At 30.4% G+C, this 21,295-nt stretch overlaps 2 protein-coding genes across 4 annotated transcripts; both read right to left on the reverse strand.

The window, feature by feature from the left end:
- Positions 1-2,251: 2,251 nt before the first annotated feature.
- LOC114180569 (LOB domain-containing protein 20) lies at positions 2,252-5,363 on the reverse strand. Its single transcript, XM_028066877.1, has 2 exons — positions 4,977-5,363; positions 2,252-2,639 (listed from the first exon to the last, which is right to left on the reverse strand). Exons 1-2 carry the CDS (start codon positions 5,361-5,363, stop codon positions 2,307-2,309), a joined length of 720 nt encoding a protein of 239 aa, XP_027922678.1. The 3' UTR covers positions 2,252-2,306.
- A 7,427-nt stretch (positions 5,364-12,790) lies between these two features.
- On the reverse strand, positions 12,791-19,538 carry LOC114180290 (probable inactive leucine-rich repeat receptor-like protein kinase At3g03770). Of its 3 annotated transcripts, XM_028066579.1 has the most exons (9): positions 19,155-19,478; positions 18,905-19,027; positions 17,213-18,648; positions 16,420-16,553; positions 15,639-15,879; positions 15,196-15,398; positions 14,899-14,951; positions 14,623-14,731; positions 12,791-13,246 (listed from the first exon to the last, which is right to left on the reverse strand). In XM_028066579.1, the coding sequence occupies exons 3-9, from the start codon at positions 18,546-18,548 to the stop codon at positions 12,971-12,973; spliced, it is 2,352 nt and encodes a 783-aa protein (XP_027922380.1). In that variant the 5' UTR covers positions 18,549-18,648; positions 18,905-19,027; positions 19,155-19,478; the 3' UTR covers positions 12,791-12,970. The 3 variants fall into 3 exon arrangements, with proteins under 3 accessions (XP_027922380.1, XP_027922381.1, XP_027922379.1); XM_028066580.1 differs by lacking the exon at positions 18,905-19,027 and having other exon boundaries at positions 19,358-19,538; XM_028066578.1 differs by lacking the exon at positions 18,905-19,027.
- Between the last annotated feature and the right edge of the window lie 1,757 nt (positions 19,539-21,295).

Below are 21,295 nucleotides of genomic sequence, written 5' to 3' on the forward strand. Positions count from 1 at the left end.
TATAATAATGGCATTTATAAATGTCACAATTTGCATACAAAATGTGGCGGTTATAAAAATGTCGTATTATAGATCAAATTATGGCAGTCTTTTGGAACCACCATATTAAAACTACCACATTTACTTCAATTTTTTGTAGTGTGGATATGCCTTGGTTCTTAAAACTAAGCGAAATGGCCAAAATAACTGCGGCCAAAACCCTTTCCTGCACTGGTGTCTGTCACTCAAGTAAAATATTCTAAAATAGTAGTGACATTTTTAAAATCATTAGCAACCTATAAGTATTGATTTGTAGACAACCAAAGCCTATTTAAAGTATAGGCTTCAATTTTACAGAGAACTGAAGTCTATACCTCTATTAATTAGATAAATATTTAAAAAAAAAATGAGATTTTTGAAATTATTGAGAACCTATAAGCAGCGATTCCCAAACATCTGAATGTTATTCATATCAGACTTTGATTTTCTAGAAAATCAAACTCTATATGTTCCAAATAAATTCAAAACTGTCATCTCATTTCTATAAACTTTGTTTTTAATAAATCCAAGGCATGTTAGACAAAAATGGTCTCTTTGCAGTAGTGAATGAATCCTCCCTTGAAAGACATTAATTTTTAGAGTTTTGTAGATATATGAATGAGCTTCCTTTGAACCTTAATTAGACATTGATTTAGACTTGAAAATCGGCCAAAGAACCTTAGAAAATTTTGGCCAAATCATGGATCAATGTAAAAAGAAGATGTTTGAAGCATGGAGTCTCACGTCTAAGAGTGCTTTTAGTCCCACATCCTTTGTGTAACCAAATAATCTCGGACAAGGTATGTATAAATAGACCCTCTAGTTCATATAACACTAAACTACGTCTGTTTTCTTTTTGTTCTTGAAGTTATTAAAATGAGAATAATCTTCTCCTCATTCTTTCCTAAGAAATCTTCTCCTTGTAGAACAATGTTCTTTCTATTAAATATAAATTATAAGCCTTTTTAGTCTAAGTTGAGATTTAGAAATGGCCATAAGTTTATATATATACAATGGCGGAACATGGTTATGACTAAGGGGAGCCATGACTCCCCCAAAAGTCTTTAATTTTATTTTTTTATATGTAATTTATATATTTTTAAATTATAATACTTATATATATATATATATATATATTTTATATATTATTATATTATATTATATTATATTATATTATATAAATATATATATATATATATATATATATATATATATATATTTATTAAGTTTTGAAATTTTTTTATCATTTTATTTATTTACATTATTTATTTCTGTATTTTTATTGTTTATAAAATAAAATAAAAATCAATTTGATGAATGTTTGTGAATAAAAAGAAATAGGATTTTGTCTCTGTATATAAGGTTCTTTTTCAGTAAATTATTAAAAAATATGAAAGTAAAAAAAAAAAGATAAAAAGATAATCGATAATCGTAGAAGAGATTGAAGAACAAATAGATTGAAAAAATGTATTATTACAATATATCTCATAAATCAATATTAATAGTCTATTATAATTTATGTATCTTAAATTTATGATTCTCTTATTCCTATTACGATGTTTCCCCAACTTAAGTTTTTCCCATATTAGTATGAACCCTAATCAAGATTTTAGGAATTCTTGTATGAAATTGGCATGAACACTGATTATTGTTTTTCTCATATTAGTATAATTATAAATTATGAAATTTAGGGATTTTGTATTTTCAATTTAAATTTGTAAAATTTTATGAATGTATTTGGGTTTCATTACAAATTTTATTACTCATAATAAATTAGTTGAATAGTCTTAAATTGGAATAGAAAGCAAAAACATTAGAAATTGAAAAGTACAACCATGAATCAATGTGAAAAAATAATTCAAGTAGCGGAAATGAAAAGTTCATTTATTTAATTAATAAAAATAATCTATATATAAAAAAGAAATTAATTTGGCACTCCTAAAAAATTTGTATCCATATTATATATATATATATATATATATATATATATATATATATATATATATATATATATATATATATATATATATATATATATATATATATATATATATATATATATATATATATATATATATCATTTCTTTTCTTTAAACAAGAAAAACAAAACATATTAGAAGATAGGATTTTCCATTGCCCTTTTATTTTAAAAAAAATATTCTGAAAACTAAAGTATAAGTTGTGATGAGATACATTACATTAATACATGGACAATATATAAGTATATGTAGAGATGAAGCAGGGAGAATAACACTACTAACAAACGAAACAAAAAGTGCAACTCATAATTAATGGTGGTTGAAGGCTTGTTGAGTCCTACTTTGTTGTTCATCTTTTTCTTCACATTTGGACAACCTTGTGTGTTGAAGAGGCTCTAAAGTGTTTGATGAGGGTGTTGTGTCCATTGCAAGGTCAAAAGCAGCAGGGTTATTGTTGAAGCTGCTCAAGTTCATAAGGTTAGTGGAAGCACATGAGTTGTTGGAATATGCTGGTTGTAGTGTTGTTGCATTCATGTTATTTGGTTGCTGTAGTTGTGTGGTCTGAAGAGCACTTGCATAGGCAAACTTACTATTCATCACTTGAGTTTGCAACATAGCTAGCTCTGCTTGCAGAGATGCTACCTGAATTGGACAAAGCTTATAGCTATTTGATGGAAGAAAATGAAGAACTACTTAAAAATATTAGAAGTGTAAATTAATTTAATAATTTTAGAGTATGGTGTGTTTAAAAGACTTTTTCCTCCAAAATGTTTCATCCTATCTGGAGATCAATTTAGACACCAAATACCTTGATAACTAATGTTAGTGATAAATTTAGAGACTAATTATATTTTTTTTTTAAACTATTTTAGTTACCAATAACTTTTAATTTATAAATTGGTTACTTTAAGGTTTAATTATTTTTTGTCCCTAAAATTATCATTATTTAGAGATTTTTTTTAGTGTTTAAACCTAGTTTTAACTATCAAATTCATTATCATGTTGATTTTTTTTTTCGTTTAGAAGAGATGTAGAGAGATTCCAACTCTAATGAGATGTAAGAAAAATCATAAAATCACCTATAATTTAAAATTTTAAGATAATAATTTTGTAGGCTTATATATATATATATATATATATATATATATATATATATATATATATATATATATATATATTGTTTGTTCTTTTTATTGATTTATACACACTACTATTCATTTCATATTTCTCAGCCACATATGATATTAATATTTTAATCGAAAGTTTGATTACATTTAGTTTTTCAACATTTATAAAATGTGTAATGCAATTCAAACCATGCTAGTATTTCTTAGAAGTTTAGTGTAGGTTGTGAATTAAGGGACAGTTATTGGGTAGGGTTATTTATGAAACCATTCTTTTTATTTCTACTTTTAATTAGAAAATCATTACCTTTATTTATACTTTAAATTCTGGTTTCCAAAGTGTGTACACAAAATACAAGAAGAACTTTTGTAAGTAGAATATAAAAGAAAATTAGAGGGATTTTTCGTATTTGAAAAGAAAATTATGTTTTATATTTTAAACTACATAAAATAAAATTTCAAGTAATTAAAGACAAAAAAATTAAAAAATAGCACCCCCATTTTTGCATTGATCTATTTAAAAGGGTAAGAAGATGCGTAATATCATTTGCGATCCAACCGCTAAATGATAACACGATCTTGACCCATCCTTTAATAAAGGAACTAAAGAAACGTTTTTTTCACAATTTACTTAAGAAAATATATTAATAATTTAATACATATAAACTGAAAATAGAAAGAATTAAACTTACTGTGACTTATATATAATTTATTTATTGTATTACCTATGTCCTTTTAATTGAAAGATCAAACTTTTGGGAAATAGAAATAACATATCGTCAACAACGAAAGAAACAAACGCATGTAATATATATTAGAGAAAAGCCACAATGAATTTTACGTGATATTGAATAAACTAAACTGAAAACGGATTTTCACGACGACTTACAGAATAAAAACGACAAATAAATGGAAACTGTAGTAACCATATTCTTGAATTCTTTTTCTAACATTTAGCAGTTTTATGAATAAAAAAATATATCCCCAACAAATAATAAATAATTATGTTTCTTTAGAGAATAAATATTTTTGTCAATGTATAAAGTTAGTTTCTATAAAAATTAATATTACATTTTACTTTTCAATTTTTCAAAATTAAACAAAAAACATTAACGTGCTTTTAGTTATAATAATACTATGCATGATGATACATGACACTCTCATTTCTATCTACTCCTAGGCCTACACACAATACCAATAAAAGTATATTTTTATTTTAAAATATAAAATAATTTTAAAAATTAAATAAAAAAGTAAAAATATTGGGGTAGAAATATTTAATGGTGTTCACATAGAATTTTCCATTTTCGTAATACTTATTAAGGGCGAAACCTAATTGCTTAATTTTAAAATAGTAAAACATTAAATACATAATTAAACTTTTATGCAGACTAAAAATAAGTATTCAAAATATGGAAAACAACAATTAAATTTAGTCCTGATAATACATACACAAGTTAATATACATGTTAAAATATCTTTTTTAATCTTTAAATATTAATGTAAAATTAAAATTCATTTATACTGAATTTTAATATTATTTGGTCCCATACTTTAAAATTAAATGTTTATAGAGTTTTTTTAACTTTGTTAAATTAACGTGTAAAACAAGTTTCTTGTTAACATTGACAAGTATCATTTCAAATGTAAACATAAGAACATCATTTAACAATGTGTTTAAAGAAACTAATGTCGTTTAGTTAAAAAGATTATTAAAATGTATTAAAGTTGGAAAGAGGAGCGAGTTTTAATTTGATGTTTACGTATGTTTAGGATTGAAACTTGTTTAACATCTATATATTTATATATTAAAACATGGTTTAGTGAGATTTAAAAGTAAAAAAGAAAAGGATACCTGTTGTTGCATAGCAAGGATGGTGGAGACACAACCATAAACCGGATCGGAGAGCCTGGCTTGAGCCTCATAGGATATGGTTGTTGCTGCTTCATGGCGGCGGTTGGATGGAATGTTAGACAAGAGCTTTGACACATTGCTAGCGCCAAAAACCTTGTGCACAGCTGCAAATTTGGCTGCCCCTTGGTCTGTGCCAAAGTGGGGTGCAAAGATGCACCCTCCAATGCACTTCCTCCTCAAGAATTTGCAAGCCCCACATGGTGTTGCAGGTGAAGACCCCTTCATTGCTTCATCTTGCGTTTGTGTTGCCATGGCACGCCTCAAAACAGGTCCTTTACGTCTGTTTCCTGATCCACCATTACTATTTCGAGCCTTTGCCTCAGCCATTCTAGTTGTTAGTTGGAGTATTATGGTAATAGATAGTAAAAGGGAATGGGATGACGTTGATGCTTATATGGTGTGTTGTGGAAGTGTGGGGGAAGTGCACGTTGGTCTTGTGAGTGGGTTATGGTTTGAGAAAGAAGACGTTTGAGGTTGGTTAGGGAGAGTATGAGAGGGACCACGTGCATGTGATGAAAATCTTGTTACTATTTGCATGTTTGTTACATTTATATTTATAATATTGTCTTAAGGATGAAATATTAGCTGTGTGAAACTTCAAAAGGTTGTCTTTGTGAAGAAAACACAAGAACTACGCTGTATTTTTTATTATTATTATTATTTTTATATTATTACTATTATTATTATCAATTATTACTATAATTATTATTATTATCAACTCTAACTATAATTATTATAATCATTATTACTATCAACTATAAGTATTATTATCATTATTATTAACTATAATTATTTTTATTATATTATTATTATTAAGAACTATAATTATTAGAATTATTTTTATTATTTTTATTGTTTTTATTATTATGGTTATTTACACATTTTACTTTTACTTATTATGTATGGATCATGTTTCAATTACTTGTCTTTTTTATTTGTTCATTTATCTTTACATTTGAACAATTATTTTATTTCAAAAAAATAGTTACTAAAATTAGTAAAATAATAAAACTGAAAAAATATTTTTTTATTATAAATAACTATTTATATTTAAAACATAATAGTTAAGAGGATAAAATTGAAAAAAATACAACCACTAATTTTGGGTAAGCCAAAATAATATATTTAAAATTTGTATATTTTATCATTACTACTAATATAACAAAACTAATATGTATTTTTTATATAACTATAACTATAAAACACACACACACACACACACACACACATATATATATATATATATATATATATAATAGATAAATTTCTTTTCTTTTAAATTATTTGAATCCATGAGTAACTAAATCAAATTCTGAAATTTTCAGCTATTTCTTTTTTAATGTAAACAACCATATTGTGTGCATGAAATTTATCTCCCTTTTTTAGATCTTGTTTCGATAAATAACTGCAAATAAAATTCTATCCAAGTAAAATATAATTCTTATTTTTGTTAAAGATTAACATAATTGAATATGGTTTATATAAATTCTTCAAATTTAAATGGTTATGACACTAGTGCAGTAAAGGCTTTTGGTCCCGGTTATTTTCAATATTCTGCCCCAGTTCCATAATTGAGGCAAAAAGGGGTAGTTTTTGGTCCCGGGTGTTAACCGAAGCATAAAACACCCCCTTTCTGCCTTGGCTCTAATCAACCCGAGGCCATATGGTCAAAAAAATTTAACAAGATCTGTCGTCCACGGATCTGTCGTTTGAACTTTTGTTCCCTTTTCCAAACCATTGATCTTCCCCTCACACTGTTAAGTGCCACCCAAAATTCCCCTTTTGCATTCCTCTTTATGTTATCTGGGGAATGCGGAACCTCCATTTACATGTGCTTGTACTCCAGAATACACACAACAACAAATTTTGCCACCATCAACATACCCACTCTAATCTTCTCCTTCTCCATATTTCGTTTTTCACCTTTTATCATACATTAACAGAGCCACCGTCTCCTTATAGGCTTCGGTTCCACTATAACTGAGGCCTATAAAGCGATGTAAAATGTCAAATCTGCACTAGTGTGAGCATCAATAATAAAATAATTAATATTTTAAAATGATTTTCTCTTAAATATGATATTGGTAACTTAGTAACAAAATTGTTAAATAATACCAAGTAAGCAAGTAAGTAAAAAATTCATAATAAATACTTTTATATGTGTTGGTGTTTTCAAATTTAATAGTTATTTGAGTTTTATTTAAATTTTTTTTTAATACTCATATTTTAAAAGAATAAAAGTATATTCTTATATATTAATGAGCAATGTATATTAAAACAATAAAAATATATTATTATATATTAAGGATTATATATATTAAAACAATAAAAGTATATTATTATATATTAATGAGCAATGTATATTAAAACAATAAAAATATTTTATATATATATATATATATATATTATATTTAAAAAAATAAAAATATGTTATTATATATTAATGAGCAACGTGAAAAAAAAAAGGGGGTCAAGGCCCTCTTATAAATCAACATAGATTCGTCATTGTAGACAATGTTAGATATATTGTGTCTTATGCTACGATGCACGAATATGATACGTGTATTAGTAACAACACATATCGGATACGTCGTTTCATTTATTTTTAAAATAATAGATACGACATATAATATATGTATATTGAAAAATATACAATAATTCTTAAAAACATGATAAATATATGAATGTCAGTGTGTGAATCCAAATTAAAATTATATGTATTAAAGCTGACAAAGATTTAGTTGCATAGTAATTTGGATAGGTCAATTCTTGTTTGTGCCAATCATATATGTTAGTATTATGGAGCTTGATTTAGTCTCACATCCTTGGTATTATGAGATGTGGTTCTCTATTTTTCTATATAAGCAACCCTGTGTAAAGCTTGATATACACACAAAAATAAAATACTTCCTAGTGTAGTCGTGGATGTAGGCATACATATTGTACATTGAACCATGTTAAATTCTTATGTCGTTTATTTTTCTCTCCTTTATTCTTTTCTTTATTGTCTTGTTCTTAACAATTGGTATCAAGAGCCAATTTCTTAGTATGCTTTATGGTTGCAGCTTTGTTTGCTCTTCCACATCAGAAAAGATTTGGCCTTTATTTTCTTGGGAATCTCAGTCTAGAGAATTAGTGGGAGCTTTGTTCGAAAGCAGCAAGAACAATGGCATTGGAAGAAGGGAAAGTAAGGATTGAGAAGTTCAATGGCATTGACTTTGGATTTTGGAAGATGTAGATAGAAGACTACCCATATCAAAAGAAGTTGTATCTACCTTTAATAGGTAGAAGCCAAATGACATGGAATAGTCAGAATGGGAATTGTTTTAGATCGGTATACACTCGATGTGATCTGCTGACATTAGCAAAGAATGTTGTATTCAACATCATGAATGAGAAAAAAAATCATAGATTTGATGAAAGCATTGTCAAATATGTATAAGAAGCCATCTGCAATTGAAAAAAATATATTTGATTTGCAAGCTACTCAACCTAAAAATTGGTTAAGGTAACTCGGTTACTAATCATATTAGTGAAATTAATACAATTATTGTGCAATTAACATTAGTGCAGGTAACATTTAATGATGAGGTGAAAGCATTAATTTTAATGATGAGGTGAAAGCATTACTTGGTCCAAAATACAAAGCCCTAAAATAAATCCTAATCTAGTATTTACAAGCAAAGAGTCTTAGCCTAGGTCTTCACATCTTTCTTGGTCCATGTGAAGTTCATCTTAGGCCTTGCATGCTTAGATGTGGCTCATTCTTCTTGTATCCACCTAGCCACTGCTCTTGTTGTAGGTCCCTTGACTAAAGGTATCTCATCAAATGTCTAAAGGGAGATCACAAACAAAAGTCCAGAATGATATCACTTGTTGGAATTGTCAGAAAAAGGGTCACTTTACAAATCAATGCAGGGCTCCAAGAAAGCACAACAAGAAAAAGAAGCAAGATGGTGATCAATCAGCAAATGCAACAACTAATGAAATTGAAGATGTACTATTATGTACTTTAGATAATTCTATTGACTCATGCATTATGGACTCGAAAGTGTGTCATTTTTATACTATACCTTCCTTAGAACTATTATCTAACTATGTTTCAGGAAAGTTTGGGAAGGTCTACCTTGTAGATGGAAAATATCTTGATATTATAGGAAGAGGTGATATTAATATCAAAACTTGTAATGGAAGCGTGTGGACTTTGAATAATGTTAGACATATTCCTGCCTTAAAGAGAAACTTAATATCTATAGGGTAGTTGGATGATGAGAGGCATTAAACCACTTTTGGAGATGGACATTAGAAGGTAATGAAAGGTAATTTTGTTTATGCTCGTGAAAAGAAGCAAAGATCTCCTTACATGATTGTAGATGATGATATGATATCAGTTGTAGAAGTTGGCAATAATTCCTCTTTGTGGCATCATAGGTTTGGGCATATGAGAGTGAGAAAGGAGTAAAGCTCGTGATTTCAAAAGGTAAAATACCTAACTTGAAGCATGTTGACCTTGGACCTTGCAAACATTATATCTTTAGAAAACAGAAAAAGGTTAGCTTCTCCAAAACAAGTAAGACGTCTAAAGTTGAAAGACTACAACTATTACGTACAGATGTTTCGGGGCCAACTCTAGTGAATTCCCTTGGAGATTCATAGTATTATTTAACTTCATTGATGACTCTACTAGAAAAGGTATTAGTTTATTTGCTTAAAAGAAAATCTCATGTTTTTTGCGTTCAAATGGTGGAAAAAAGAGATTGAGACTCAAACAGGTTTAAAGGTTAAATGTTTGAAGTCTGATAATGGAGAAGAATATGACAGTAGTCAATTCAAGGAGTTTTGTTCAGAGAATGAGATCAGAATGATCAAGACAGTTCTAGGAACACCAGAACAAAACGATGTGGCAGAAAGAATGACCATACCTTAAATGAGAGAGCAAGATTTATGATAATCCAGTCAGGACTATCCAAGGTATTTTGGGCAGACACAATAAGCATAGCAGCCTATCTCACAAATAGAGGACCATCAGTTCCTTTAGACTATTAGTTACCTAAAGAAGTATGGTCTAGAAATGAGGTAAATCTTGCACATCTAAAAGTTTTTTGTTGTGCTTCATATATTTTATTAGACTCTAATAGTAGAGATAAATTGGATCCTAAGGTAAAGCGATGTTATTTCATTGGCTATGGATCTGATATGTATGACTACAGGTTTCGAGATACCAAAACAAGAAAATTATTAGAAAGTAGAAATGTTACTTTTAATGAAAACATGTTCTATAAGGACAGGACTGCAGAATCTGTAAATGAAAATAAACAGCCAGAGCAAGTATCATTACAAGAAATTTCAAAAAGTGATGTAGTCAATAGAAGACAAAATATAGAAATAGAGTTTGTGCCAGAGCGTGAGTCAAAACCTGAACAAATAGTAGAGTCAGCAACTCGTCAAATCTTGATTAGAAGATCTAGTAGAACAATTATAGCACCACAAAGGTATTCTCCTTCATTACATTACTTGTTGTTGATAGATGTCGGTGAGCCATAGCATTTTATTGAGGCTATGTAGAGAGATGAATCTATTAAGTGGGAGCTAGCAATGGAAGATGGGATAAAGTCTCTTCAGAAGAATAAAGCATGGTCTTTAACAAAGCTACCACAAGGAAATAAGGTTTTACAAAACATGTGGGTCTGTAGGTTAAAAGAAGAACCAGATGGCGACAAAAGATATAAGGCTAGACTCGTAGTAAAAGGATTCCAACATAAACAAGGATTTGACTTCACAGAAATTTTCTCTCATGTTGTCAAGATGACTACCATCAAAGTTATGTTGAGTATAGTAGCTGTAGAAAATCTTCATTTAGAGCAGTTAGATGCCAAAATTGCATTCTTACATGGGAATCTTGAGGAGGAAATCTTTATGACACAACCAAAAAGTTTTGAAGTACAAGACAAAAAGAATCTTGTATGCAAGCTTCATAAAAGTTTGTATGGATTGAAACAAGCATCAAGACAATGGTACAAGAAGTTTAATAAGTTTACGAGAAACTCAGGATTTATGTGAAGATATATGTTGATATTTATATCATGTTTGCCTTATATGTTGACAGCATGTTGATTATTGGAGTTAATATGGCAGAAATTGATAGGTTGAAGAAACAATTGTCAAAAAATTCTGAAATGAAGGATCTTAGTCTAGCCAAACAAATTCTTAGTATGAGAATCTCCAAGAATAGATCTGAAGGTATTCTGAACTTATCCTAGGAAATATGTATAGAAAAAATGCTTAGTAGATTTAATGTTGGAAATGCTAAAACTAGGAATACACTTTTTAGAACTCACTTAAAGTTTTCAAAAAAACAAAACTTCTCAAACAAATGAAGAAGAAAGTAACATGTCTAAAGTGTCATATGCATCTATAGTAGGGAGCTTGATGTATGCTATGGTTTGCACCAGACCTTACATATCACATGTAGTGGGAGTTATGAGTAGGTTTCTATCAGATCCCGAAAAGGAGCATTCGGAAGGTGTGAAATGGATATTGAAATATTTGAAGGGTACTTCAAAGATGCATTTGTCTTTTAAAAGAAGTAATCTCACTTTACAAGGGTTTTCTAATGTAGACTTGGGAGGTGATCTGAATGGTAGAAAGAGCATAACAAGTGTCATTTTTACATTGGGTGGTACAACTATCAGTTGGAAGTCTAAACTTCAAGGAAGAGTTTCCCTTTCAACTACTGAAGTTGAGTATGTAGTTATCTCAGAAGCAACAAAGGAGATCACATGGTTGAAGAACCTTTTAAAAAAATTAGAAAGAGAACAAGATGAATCTTTGTTGTTCAGTGATAGCCAAAGTGTTATATGTCTTGCTAAAAATCCAATTCTTCAATCTAGATGCAAGCAAATTGAATTGAAGTGTTCATTTTATCAGAAACCTGAGAAATCATGGAAACTTGTTTTTGTTAAAGATTCCAAGTGCAAAGAATCCAACTAATATGTTAACCAAGATTGTCACAACAACTAAGTTGAGGCTTTATATCAAGAAAATTGATGATGAAAGCACTACACTAAGTGGTAATGTAAATCAAACTCCAAGTGAGAGAATTGAGAGTATTATGGAGCTTGATTTAGTCCCACGTCACTTAGTATTGTGAGATGTGAATCTCTATTTTTCTATATAAGCAACCGTATGTAAAACTTGATATACACACAAAAATAAAATACTTCCTAGTATAATCATAGATGTAGCCATACACCTCGTTAAATTTTTATGTCGTCTATTTGTCTCTCCTTTATTTTTTTTTTATTGTCTTGTTGCTAACAATATGTACCCTTAAGACGGTTATGAATCATGACACAATCGTTTCAATATTGTTGTTGATCTTACTTTTAATATACCATCCATTTCCACTATCAAGTATTACTTCCCTCTCGAATTTACAATAAAAAAATTATATAAGTAATCTCTCAATATTAAATATCTATTACTTTTAGTCCCTAAATTGATATATAATATAATTTAAGAATCAATTTGAAGGGTACTTTAATATTTGGCATCTAGCATTATTTCTAGTATTAAAGAAATAAACTATATAGTTTTTTTCTATATTTGGAATTATTTAGGACAGAAGATAATAGTTTAAGAATGATGTTGGTAATTTATTTTAAATTTTTCTTCTTTTTTGCTTTTGTTTTCTTCTGATAAAAGATCAAGTACATAATTTCATTTCCTTTAGTTAACACGATTTAAGCAACAAGTCACTACAAATAGTTTTTTTTTTTTCTTTAGAAGCTCAGATATTTTAGGGAAAAAATGTTACAACAAGAACTTACACTATTTTGATGCTGTAAACTGCAAACTCACCCTGTGCAAATAACTAAACATGAACCTTTGAGGCACACATCAAAACCAAAAAAGTGAAAACCTTTGTATTGACACTAATGGAAGGTCATTCGTATAGATGCTAGAGGTGAGATGGGTGAGCCATCACTACTACTTTGCGAGTCTCCTACCCATGCATCTTGGACTTGAGTTGCAAACTGCAGATTCCACAAAACATCCTCAATAGAGGGTCTCTCTGCTGGTTCTTTGACTAGGCACCTCACACAAATTTCCATCACTGTCTTCAACGATTGATCTAAGCACACCTTGCGAACTTCTGGATCTATAATGCTCCTCCTAGCTTCACCATCAGCTGTTATGCTTGCTTGCAACTATCACATGGTCCAAAGTGGAAACGAAATCATAAAAGTGCAAAGTAATGAAAAGTACTTAGCTTAATTGTGCTTTTAACCCTTCATGTTTTGTACTTTAGGTATTGAGAAAGAGCAATATTAAATTAAGTCATATTAACAAGGTGTAAAGTAAAGTTGTCAATTTAGCATAATATGTTAAGGCTGAATAGCATTTTTTGTTCTTATATTTGTAGCAATGATCCAATGCTTTCCCTTTATTTATTTTGTGTCAATGTTCTATACCTTTTAAAAAGACTCAATGTGATTTCTTTTGTTAAATTCATGTTGGGTTGTTTAGAAATAATGAATTGACATATACTAATACAATCATCCACTTTTTTGCACGTTCCTTGTTCAATCCCAAAGACAAAATTAGAGGAAAGACTTCAAGGTTGATCTAACCAAGAAATCACATTGAATCTTTTTCAAAAATATAGTCTTTTTCAAAAATATAAGGACCACGTTGAGTAAAAAATAATGAAAAGGAAAACATTAAATCATTGCTGTATATAGAGGACCAAAAATGCTATTAAGTCTATATTAAAAGTATAATTAAAAAACTTTCAGAGACCAAATTCACTATTTTGAAGGACTCAAGTTGCACAATTAAAACTTCAAGGATCAAAATGGCAGAATTACACTATCCGAAGTAAAGGTGCACTTAAGTTAAACTATTATTATCTTGCAAAGTAATAGTTTACCTTGATACCCTATGAACATGTGAAGTCAAGTTAGATGTCTAATTATTCTAAAATCCTTATTCATCCATAGTTAATTTATATATCCAAAGTCCTGATTCTTGTGAGTGAACATTTTCTTCTATATTTAATTAATATCTTAGTTATCAAATGTATTCGAATACGATAAATTCATATTAATGGGAAGCACAAGTAGGCTTGTTTAGAAATATTAAATTGATATTGTTAATGAAACCTGATGTAATCTTACAATTTAATCATTTAGTTTGATACCCTCCGGGCATGAGATTGTAAGTCTGGACTCTGCTTATTCCAGAAAACCCCTTTTCTGTTCATAACTAATTTATATCTTAAATTTTCCTCCCTGCTTTACAGTGATTTTTTTCCTTTTTTTACATTTGATTAATATCTGTGAGATCATGTGGAAAGGGTGGGTTTTACATAAAGTCTTGAGGTTTTATGTTGGATGTGTTTTCAAGTCTCTTATATGGACAATTCCGACCTTAAAGATAGTCGATCTCTCCAGTTTATTCCAGTAAAAAAATTCCAACACTTATAAGGATGTTTGCTGGATCATACCAAAGTTCTCTAATTTTGAATGATTAAAGAGAAAATAAAACTGGAAAATGTTGAATAAACCAAAATCTCCTTCATTACCAGATCCTTTAAAGTGTCCACATTCCTTGACTTTATTGTCCTTCCTAGAATGAGTTCCAGCAGGATTACTCCAAAGTCATATACATCAGACTCGTCTACCTGTTTTACACTGCAACAACATGTTTTAAATCAATGTTTTTCATAATTATGTTCGCATCAGTATCACAACACGACTTTTTTCATGCACGTAGAAAAATAAAGCAAGATGAATCCTCTTTTCCATTAACAGAAGCTGAGTACATGTAGCTCAAAACCAAGTTAAATTTCCCTACTCACTTTTTGTTAGTGCTAGGACTTTTTAATTCTCTAGAAGGATTACCTTGCCCAACCTGAAAGAATAATAAAGGTTGATTAACTGAAATCAATTTTATCAAGCAAATAAAGGACCAAACATAATGGTAGAACATGATTTCTTTTTCCTAAAAAAATGTTAAAGAAGTGGATTTTAAACTTAATTAAACTTTATAAAATCAGCTTGTAAAGTGAGGTTTCTACCCACTTATATATTGTGAATTGATCTTATCTCTAGTGGACGTAGTACTTCTAACAGAAAAGAACACAAATAATCCATACCTTCCTCATAAGAGATAACAAAGGCGGGTCATAAATTTTGATTTTTGCAACAAAATTTTGGTCAAGTAAAACATCTGAGATTTTGAGATTATTTGAGTATACACTAGGTACAATTCCTGTATGCAAATATTGGATGCCTTTTGCTACTCCAATAGCAGCTTCTATGCGTTGCGTCCACGTCAGGGATTTTTTGTAATGCCTATCTGCCACATAACATGTTAAAGAGGTGGTTGTGAGAAATGCCATTATTGTATCAATCTTCCATTGTGACTGAAATAAATGGTTTAACAAGAAAAAACATGTTAAATTTAGAACATCATGAAAGTCATATACAGATATTTTACTAACAGAATTTCATCAAGAGAAACTTCCATATCCATTCTATTTCTTGTTGGAACAATACCAGTTTTACACTATCCGAGAAACAAGTTTTAATGAATCACCTGAAATCCAGCTCTTGAGTGTGCCATTAGGAATATACTCAAACACAATAAATATGCTACTGACACTTGAATCATCCAAATAACATTCAATGCAGTGTCCAAGAACACTGACTAAATGACGATGCCTGTATTTGAATATCTGCTCTATGTAATGCACAAAATCTTGAGTGCTGAAGCTTTTGGTGACTTTTACACTTCTAATGGCAACAAGTAAGCCATCCTTTAGTTGACCTCTGTGCATCTGAAGCACATAAGAAAAAAAAAAATTATGATGAAACATAAATCAAATTACTTTCCTCGTGTCATGCAAGCTGATGGGCATGTTATGACATGAACATGTATTAGCCGCAGTATATTTGTCAAGACACTAGTGTTTCATAACTTTTAAGCTATCAAACAGATTCATTCTTTAATATGACATAACACCCTCCCCTGACTGAACCTTTTCAACTGGCTCTACATTTAAGGCAGACTAGGGTAAATAGGTTACTGAAGTGCTTATCTAAAAAGAGCTTCGTAACGCTTAATCCAATAGGCTTATGAAGAGCAAGAGAGAACTTATACCGGTCCATTAGTCCTTATCATAAGCTTAACTACCCATGTTAAATTTTAAACTAAGTGCTTATCCTATAATTGATAGACTGAAGAAAGAAACCTTTTTTCCATCTTAATTCATGAAAAACCAGAGAGCAATGCGAGAGCATATTTCCTAAATCTTATGGCTTAAAAGAATAGTTTTCTATAATAAACATAGACATTATATTTAAAGCATGGGACGTACCTTTCCCTGAGAACCTTCACCCATAAAACAAGCCGAGTCAAAGTTGTTTGTAGCTGCTACAATCTCATCAAGTGAGAAAGCTCGATAAGGAGGCAGATCCACTGTTCCGAATTTCATTGTTTGAGATATATACCCTTTAGTATAGGAAATGTAAATAGTTGTCATCTATCTTTTATATGTAAGGATAGAAAGGAATTCATGAATCAAATTTAATTCTTCTGTATGATGGAACTAAACATTTTTTTTTGAAGTTCTAGTGCATGTAATTTTCTTTTCTATTCATAACTAGAGTTTCATTTTCTGCTATATTCCATTAATGACTGCATCTCTGTTCTAAATTCTTGTCATCCTAATCTTCTAATATTTGTTACTGGTGGATTCTGATTTTTTGAATATCAAAGGCTCAAGGATGCCACACAAGGACAAAAAAAAGATGCAATAGTTTATATTTTCATTGAGGCAAGAATTGAATAAAACTCAAGCATCTAAAGTCTAAACTGAATCACCCAATTTGCTTCCAATAACAAAGTTTTAAGCATTTACAAATATAGAGTATTTTTACTTTTTATGGTGATAATATAACTTCAGCACTTTGTCTACACAAATTCCTATTCCCCATGGTAGTAGGCTATATATATATATATATATATATATATATATATATATATATAGGCTAGATACTATGTCAAAGTTCTCAAGATACTATGCAAGTTGAAAAATGCAAATATTGTATAAGGAATGTGCCTGTGTGCAAACACATACAAATGTATGCAATTCAGAGTGAGGTAGTTACTTGCATCAGAGAGTAACTTAGAGGTATATCCTGAAGCTGCATTCTCTGATATTAATTTTGTTGGAGGAGGATTCTTGGTTTTTCTTTTGACATTTTCTCTTCTGATAATAAAAAAAAGCAGTGCAATAATTGCTACTCCTCCAAAAGTTCCACATACTATCCCAAGGGAAAGAACTGCCTTAGATACTCGTTTGTGCTTCTTTCCCTCGGGTACTACTCCCACAGCTATGGCTTCAGTGTGGCAAAAGGGTAGTGCATGCTGATTTTGATTTGTCTCCTCTAGACAATTTCTGGCATACAAGGCAGTCCTATCATTGGCATTTGAGATTAAACATTTTGGTAAGATCCCAGTCAAAAGATTTGAGGACAAATCCACTGCTTGAAGTCCAGGATTGCAAGACAGATTCTCCAAAAGCATTCCTGTTAATTTGTTCCCGGAAATGTTGAGGTAAGTAATAGAAGGGAGTGACATTAGTGCTAGTTGGAATGGTCCAACAAATGTGTTTGCTGAAATGTCAAGTCTCTCAAGTTGATAGCATGAGCTCATTTCATCAGGGATGCTAGACCTGAACTTGTTGTTTCTTAGTACTAGAGTAACAAGTTTGTCACCAAGCTGGGGAAACCGGGGTCCAAAACCATTATCATCCAATTCCAGCACTTGGAGATTCGTCAAACGGTGCAAATCAGGCACTGGTCCATAAAAGTGGTTATGAGAAAGTGAAAGAATTCTCATATTCTCCAAGCTACTCAGAGAATCCGGAAGTGAACCATTGAACAAGTTGTGTTTCAAACTTAACACAGTTAAAGCTGGAAAGGAATCAAACCATTCAGGAAGATGGCCAGAAAACATGTTGTGATCTAGAATGAGTGTTTGGAGATGTGACAGTAATGAGAACTCTGGAGGGATGGAACCATATAGGAAATTTGAACTAGCATTGAAAATTTCCAGTGATGACAAATGAGCAATCTTACCAGGCAATGGACCCCATATGCCAAGAGAAACCAAAGTGAGGACTTTCAGATTGGGAAGCCTAACCAGTGTTGTGAAAAAGGAATTTATTGAGAAATTTTTAGCGAGAAGTGGAGCTCTTGATTCACCAACAATGTGCAGCTGGGTTATGGTACCATCATAGCATACAACAGTGAGAGAAGATGTTGAATCTGTGCTGCAAAAGTCTGTGTTGTTGTTCCAGCTGCTTAAAACAGCTGGAAAGTTCAATAGCCGTTGAATTCTTAGCAGGGTCTGAGAGTGAGAGGATAGTTGCTCCGAGTGAAAGATTGAAACTAAAACTGTTACCAAAACCAGAAGCACCGAAAGATGAACCCTATTTCCCATTACAGGCAGAGGAGATTTTGTTATACTCTCTAATGTGCTCTAGATCACACTCTTTTCAGAACTGAAGCTTGGTTCTCCTTTACATATCCACAGGCAGATTCTGTGCAATTCCAGGAAGGCAAGAATAAGAAAGTGGCAACAATATGTTGAACTGAAAAAATAAATGGTATATTACAATCTTTTTGCGAATGAACGAAATGATTTGAGTGAATTCACTGCAAAATTTCTGCAAGGTTGTTCAAGCCATGATATAACTCAACATTAAAAAAAAAAAGTTTACCCCCAACAAAGTAAATAAACAAATGAACGAGAGTAATGAGGGTAGCAGTGTTAAGAATACAATAGCTATCACATACGCTGCTTCTATTTTAATCCAAATCAAGCAAATCTGATTATTGCACTTTCACACATTTTCATAAGCTTCTTCCAAAAGTTTTCATTGAGTCCTCCATAACCAACTAAGAACCCGTTGATAAAATCTGAAAAATATTTCATCACATCTCATTTTTTTTTTTCAGCCAAATTCAAAATCTGAAGAACAAGCAAATCAAACAAACATACAGGGACAAAAATAGAACGAAGACAGAAATCAATAGTTTTAATTACCTTAATAACTTGCACAATCGACCCAATTGAATAGAAAAAAATAAAAAAATTCTGCCATATATTCAGAAACTCATCTATTACAAATTTCCAAAACTTGCAGTTCACACAGAAACCATTTTTCCAGGTGTCACCGTTTCTCTGCACACACCAAGACAAACAGGGGACACGGGTTGTGAAAGAAAAATGGAAATGCCAAAACTCACACTCTGCATCACTTCACAAACCAGCAGTTCATTATTAATCAACGAGTGTACAGAATTTTCTTCCATTTTTCTTCTCTTTTGTTTTATGGTCATAAAGTGAAGTCGTATCTCTTCACAAAGAAAAGATAAAGAGAAGATTCTCTGCAGAGAAGGTATATGTCCCTTTATTCCTCACCATGATAGTTTAACATGTCATGTGAGTGTTGTTGAAACAACACTTTTTTTGTAATTGCATACACTTTGAGCATATGGTAATTCATGGATAAAAAAAGTTAAAAATAGAAAAAAATTCATAGGTTAAAACTAGTCATAAATTAAAAATCATTGTTGTACAAATTATAGAAAAAAATATTTTCTTACTTTTAAAAATTTGATCATTATAAGTTTGTATAAAGGGTAAACAAATTTTTAATTACTCCATGTGGGTTTTAGTATAAAGCATTGTAATTTCTATAAAATATTAACTTTGTCTAAGGTTATTAAATTTTATAAATATTTAGAATAAAGTCTTAACAAGCATTAGTAATGAGATCGATTGTAGTATATTAATAACATTCTTTCAAAAGATTAATTAAATTAATCATGTTTCTTGTAATTCTGTGGTTAGATTTTTGTAATTTTGAGGGTAGATTTTACGAAGATGGGGTTGGACGAGAGTACTGTAACGTAAACTTTGACTGACTTTATTGTTATCGCACTTCAACTTTATGCATGACCTTTATGCATGACCCTTCATTTTACATGTACATGCTGCTTTTGGCGCTTTTTTTCTTTTTTTAATTTGTAACCGTTGGTGGAGAATCAATCAGCTGGTTTTGTATAACTGTCTAATCATTTATCATTTATATGGATATAAAAAGCAAAGAGTAAAGGATACAAACAAATCAATGGAAGATTTTATTTTTCTGATTTTAGCTGTTTCTAAGATAAAAATCTGTTTTTGATAATTTCAGGTATTTGTTTTGAACTAAAATTTTTAAATAAATCTTAACTGTAATATATCTTTTATATGTTTAATAGCTTAACATATGAACACTTATGTTCTTCCTGATTCTAGAATCATTTTGAAGATTATATGCTGCAGGAATTTGGTTTGGCCAAGAGCTTCTAAGTTGTTTAAAAAAAAAAGAAAAATTGTGCAAAAAGTTACATGTTGCATCTAGAATTAGATCATCTAAGTGTGTTGATAAGTATGACAAAATTAGTTCCATCATTCTAGGTTCTTAATCTTCTCTTCTTGACATGTGTAGTTTAGCTACATTATTATTTATATGTTTAAGTGTTTTCCTTTGTGTCTTCTTTCTAGATTTTCTTCTTTTAGTCTTCATAAAAGTTGTCTACAACATCTTTTCTTTAGTGTGCAATTTCTTGCTTTTGTGTTTCTCTTGCTTAGGCTTTAAGTTTTGTTGTTGCAAGTTTTCCTTCTTTGTTTTCCTTGAGTGGGCTAGTCAAACACTTGGAGAGGTTATTACTTTCTTCTATTTTTCTCTAAGCGATAACTTTTGTGTATTTTTGGTGTCGGTTTTACGTGTTTTATAGGCTAAAATGGCAAGTTCATCAAACACTTCAACACCCAAAGATGGAGAGTGTATTATGACCCAACTTAACAATGAATCATCTCTAGTGGAGCTACTCAAATAAATGGAAATATCTAGAAAGGAGAATGAGAGGCATTTGAGGGAAACTATTCAAAGGCTTGAGTTAAAGAAAGCCAAGAGAGAAAGGAGGAAAAGTCATTCACCATATAGCTCCCAAGAAGAAGAAAGGAGATTCTATGGAAGGAAGAGAGATAGGTGCATTACTCCAAAAAGGAAACCACCACCTAACCTGAAGATCCCCAAGTTCTATATGGAGATAATGATCTGGATGTGTACCTAGAGTGGGAGGCCAATGTGGATCAACTTCTAAGTGTATACTCACTAGGAAATCAAAAGCAAG

Source organism: Vigna unguiculata, chromosome 4 (assembly GCF_004118075.2).
Source record: "Vigna unguiculata cultivar IT97K-499-35 chromosome 4, ASM411807v1, whole genome shotgun sequence".
NCBI classification, from domain to species: Eukaryota; Viridiplantae; Streptophyta; class Magnoliopsida; order Fabales; family Fabaceae; genus Vigna; species Vigna unguiculata.

What these genes read in the sequence shown, in the direction of transcription:
- LOC114180569 (XM_028066877.1), bottom strand. Translation starts at nt 5,363, where the DNA reads ATGGCTGAGGCAAAGGCTCGAAATAGTAATGGTGGATCAGGAAACAGA. An exon ending in TCCTTGCTATGCAACAACAG is followed by an intron (nt 2,640 to 4,976) that starts GTATCCTTTTCT and finishes TGTCCAATTCAG; the next exon opens with GTAGCATCTCTGCAAGCAGA.
- LOC114180290 (XM_028066580.1), bottom strand. Translation starts at nt 18,548, where the DNA reads ATGGGAAATAGGGTTCATCTTTCGGTGCTTCTGGTTTTGGTAACAGTT. An exon ending in ACTCAAGAGCTGGATTTCAG is followed by an intron (nt 15,399 to 15,638) that starts GTGATTCATTAA and finishes GTTATGTGGCAG; the next exon opens with ATAGGCATTACAAAAAATCC. An exon ending in TGTTATCTCTTATGAGGAAG is followed by an intron (nt 14,952 to 15,195) that starts GTATGGATTATT and finishes TTATTCTTTCAG; the next exon opens with GTTGGGCAAGGTAATCCTTC.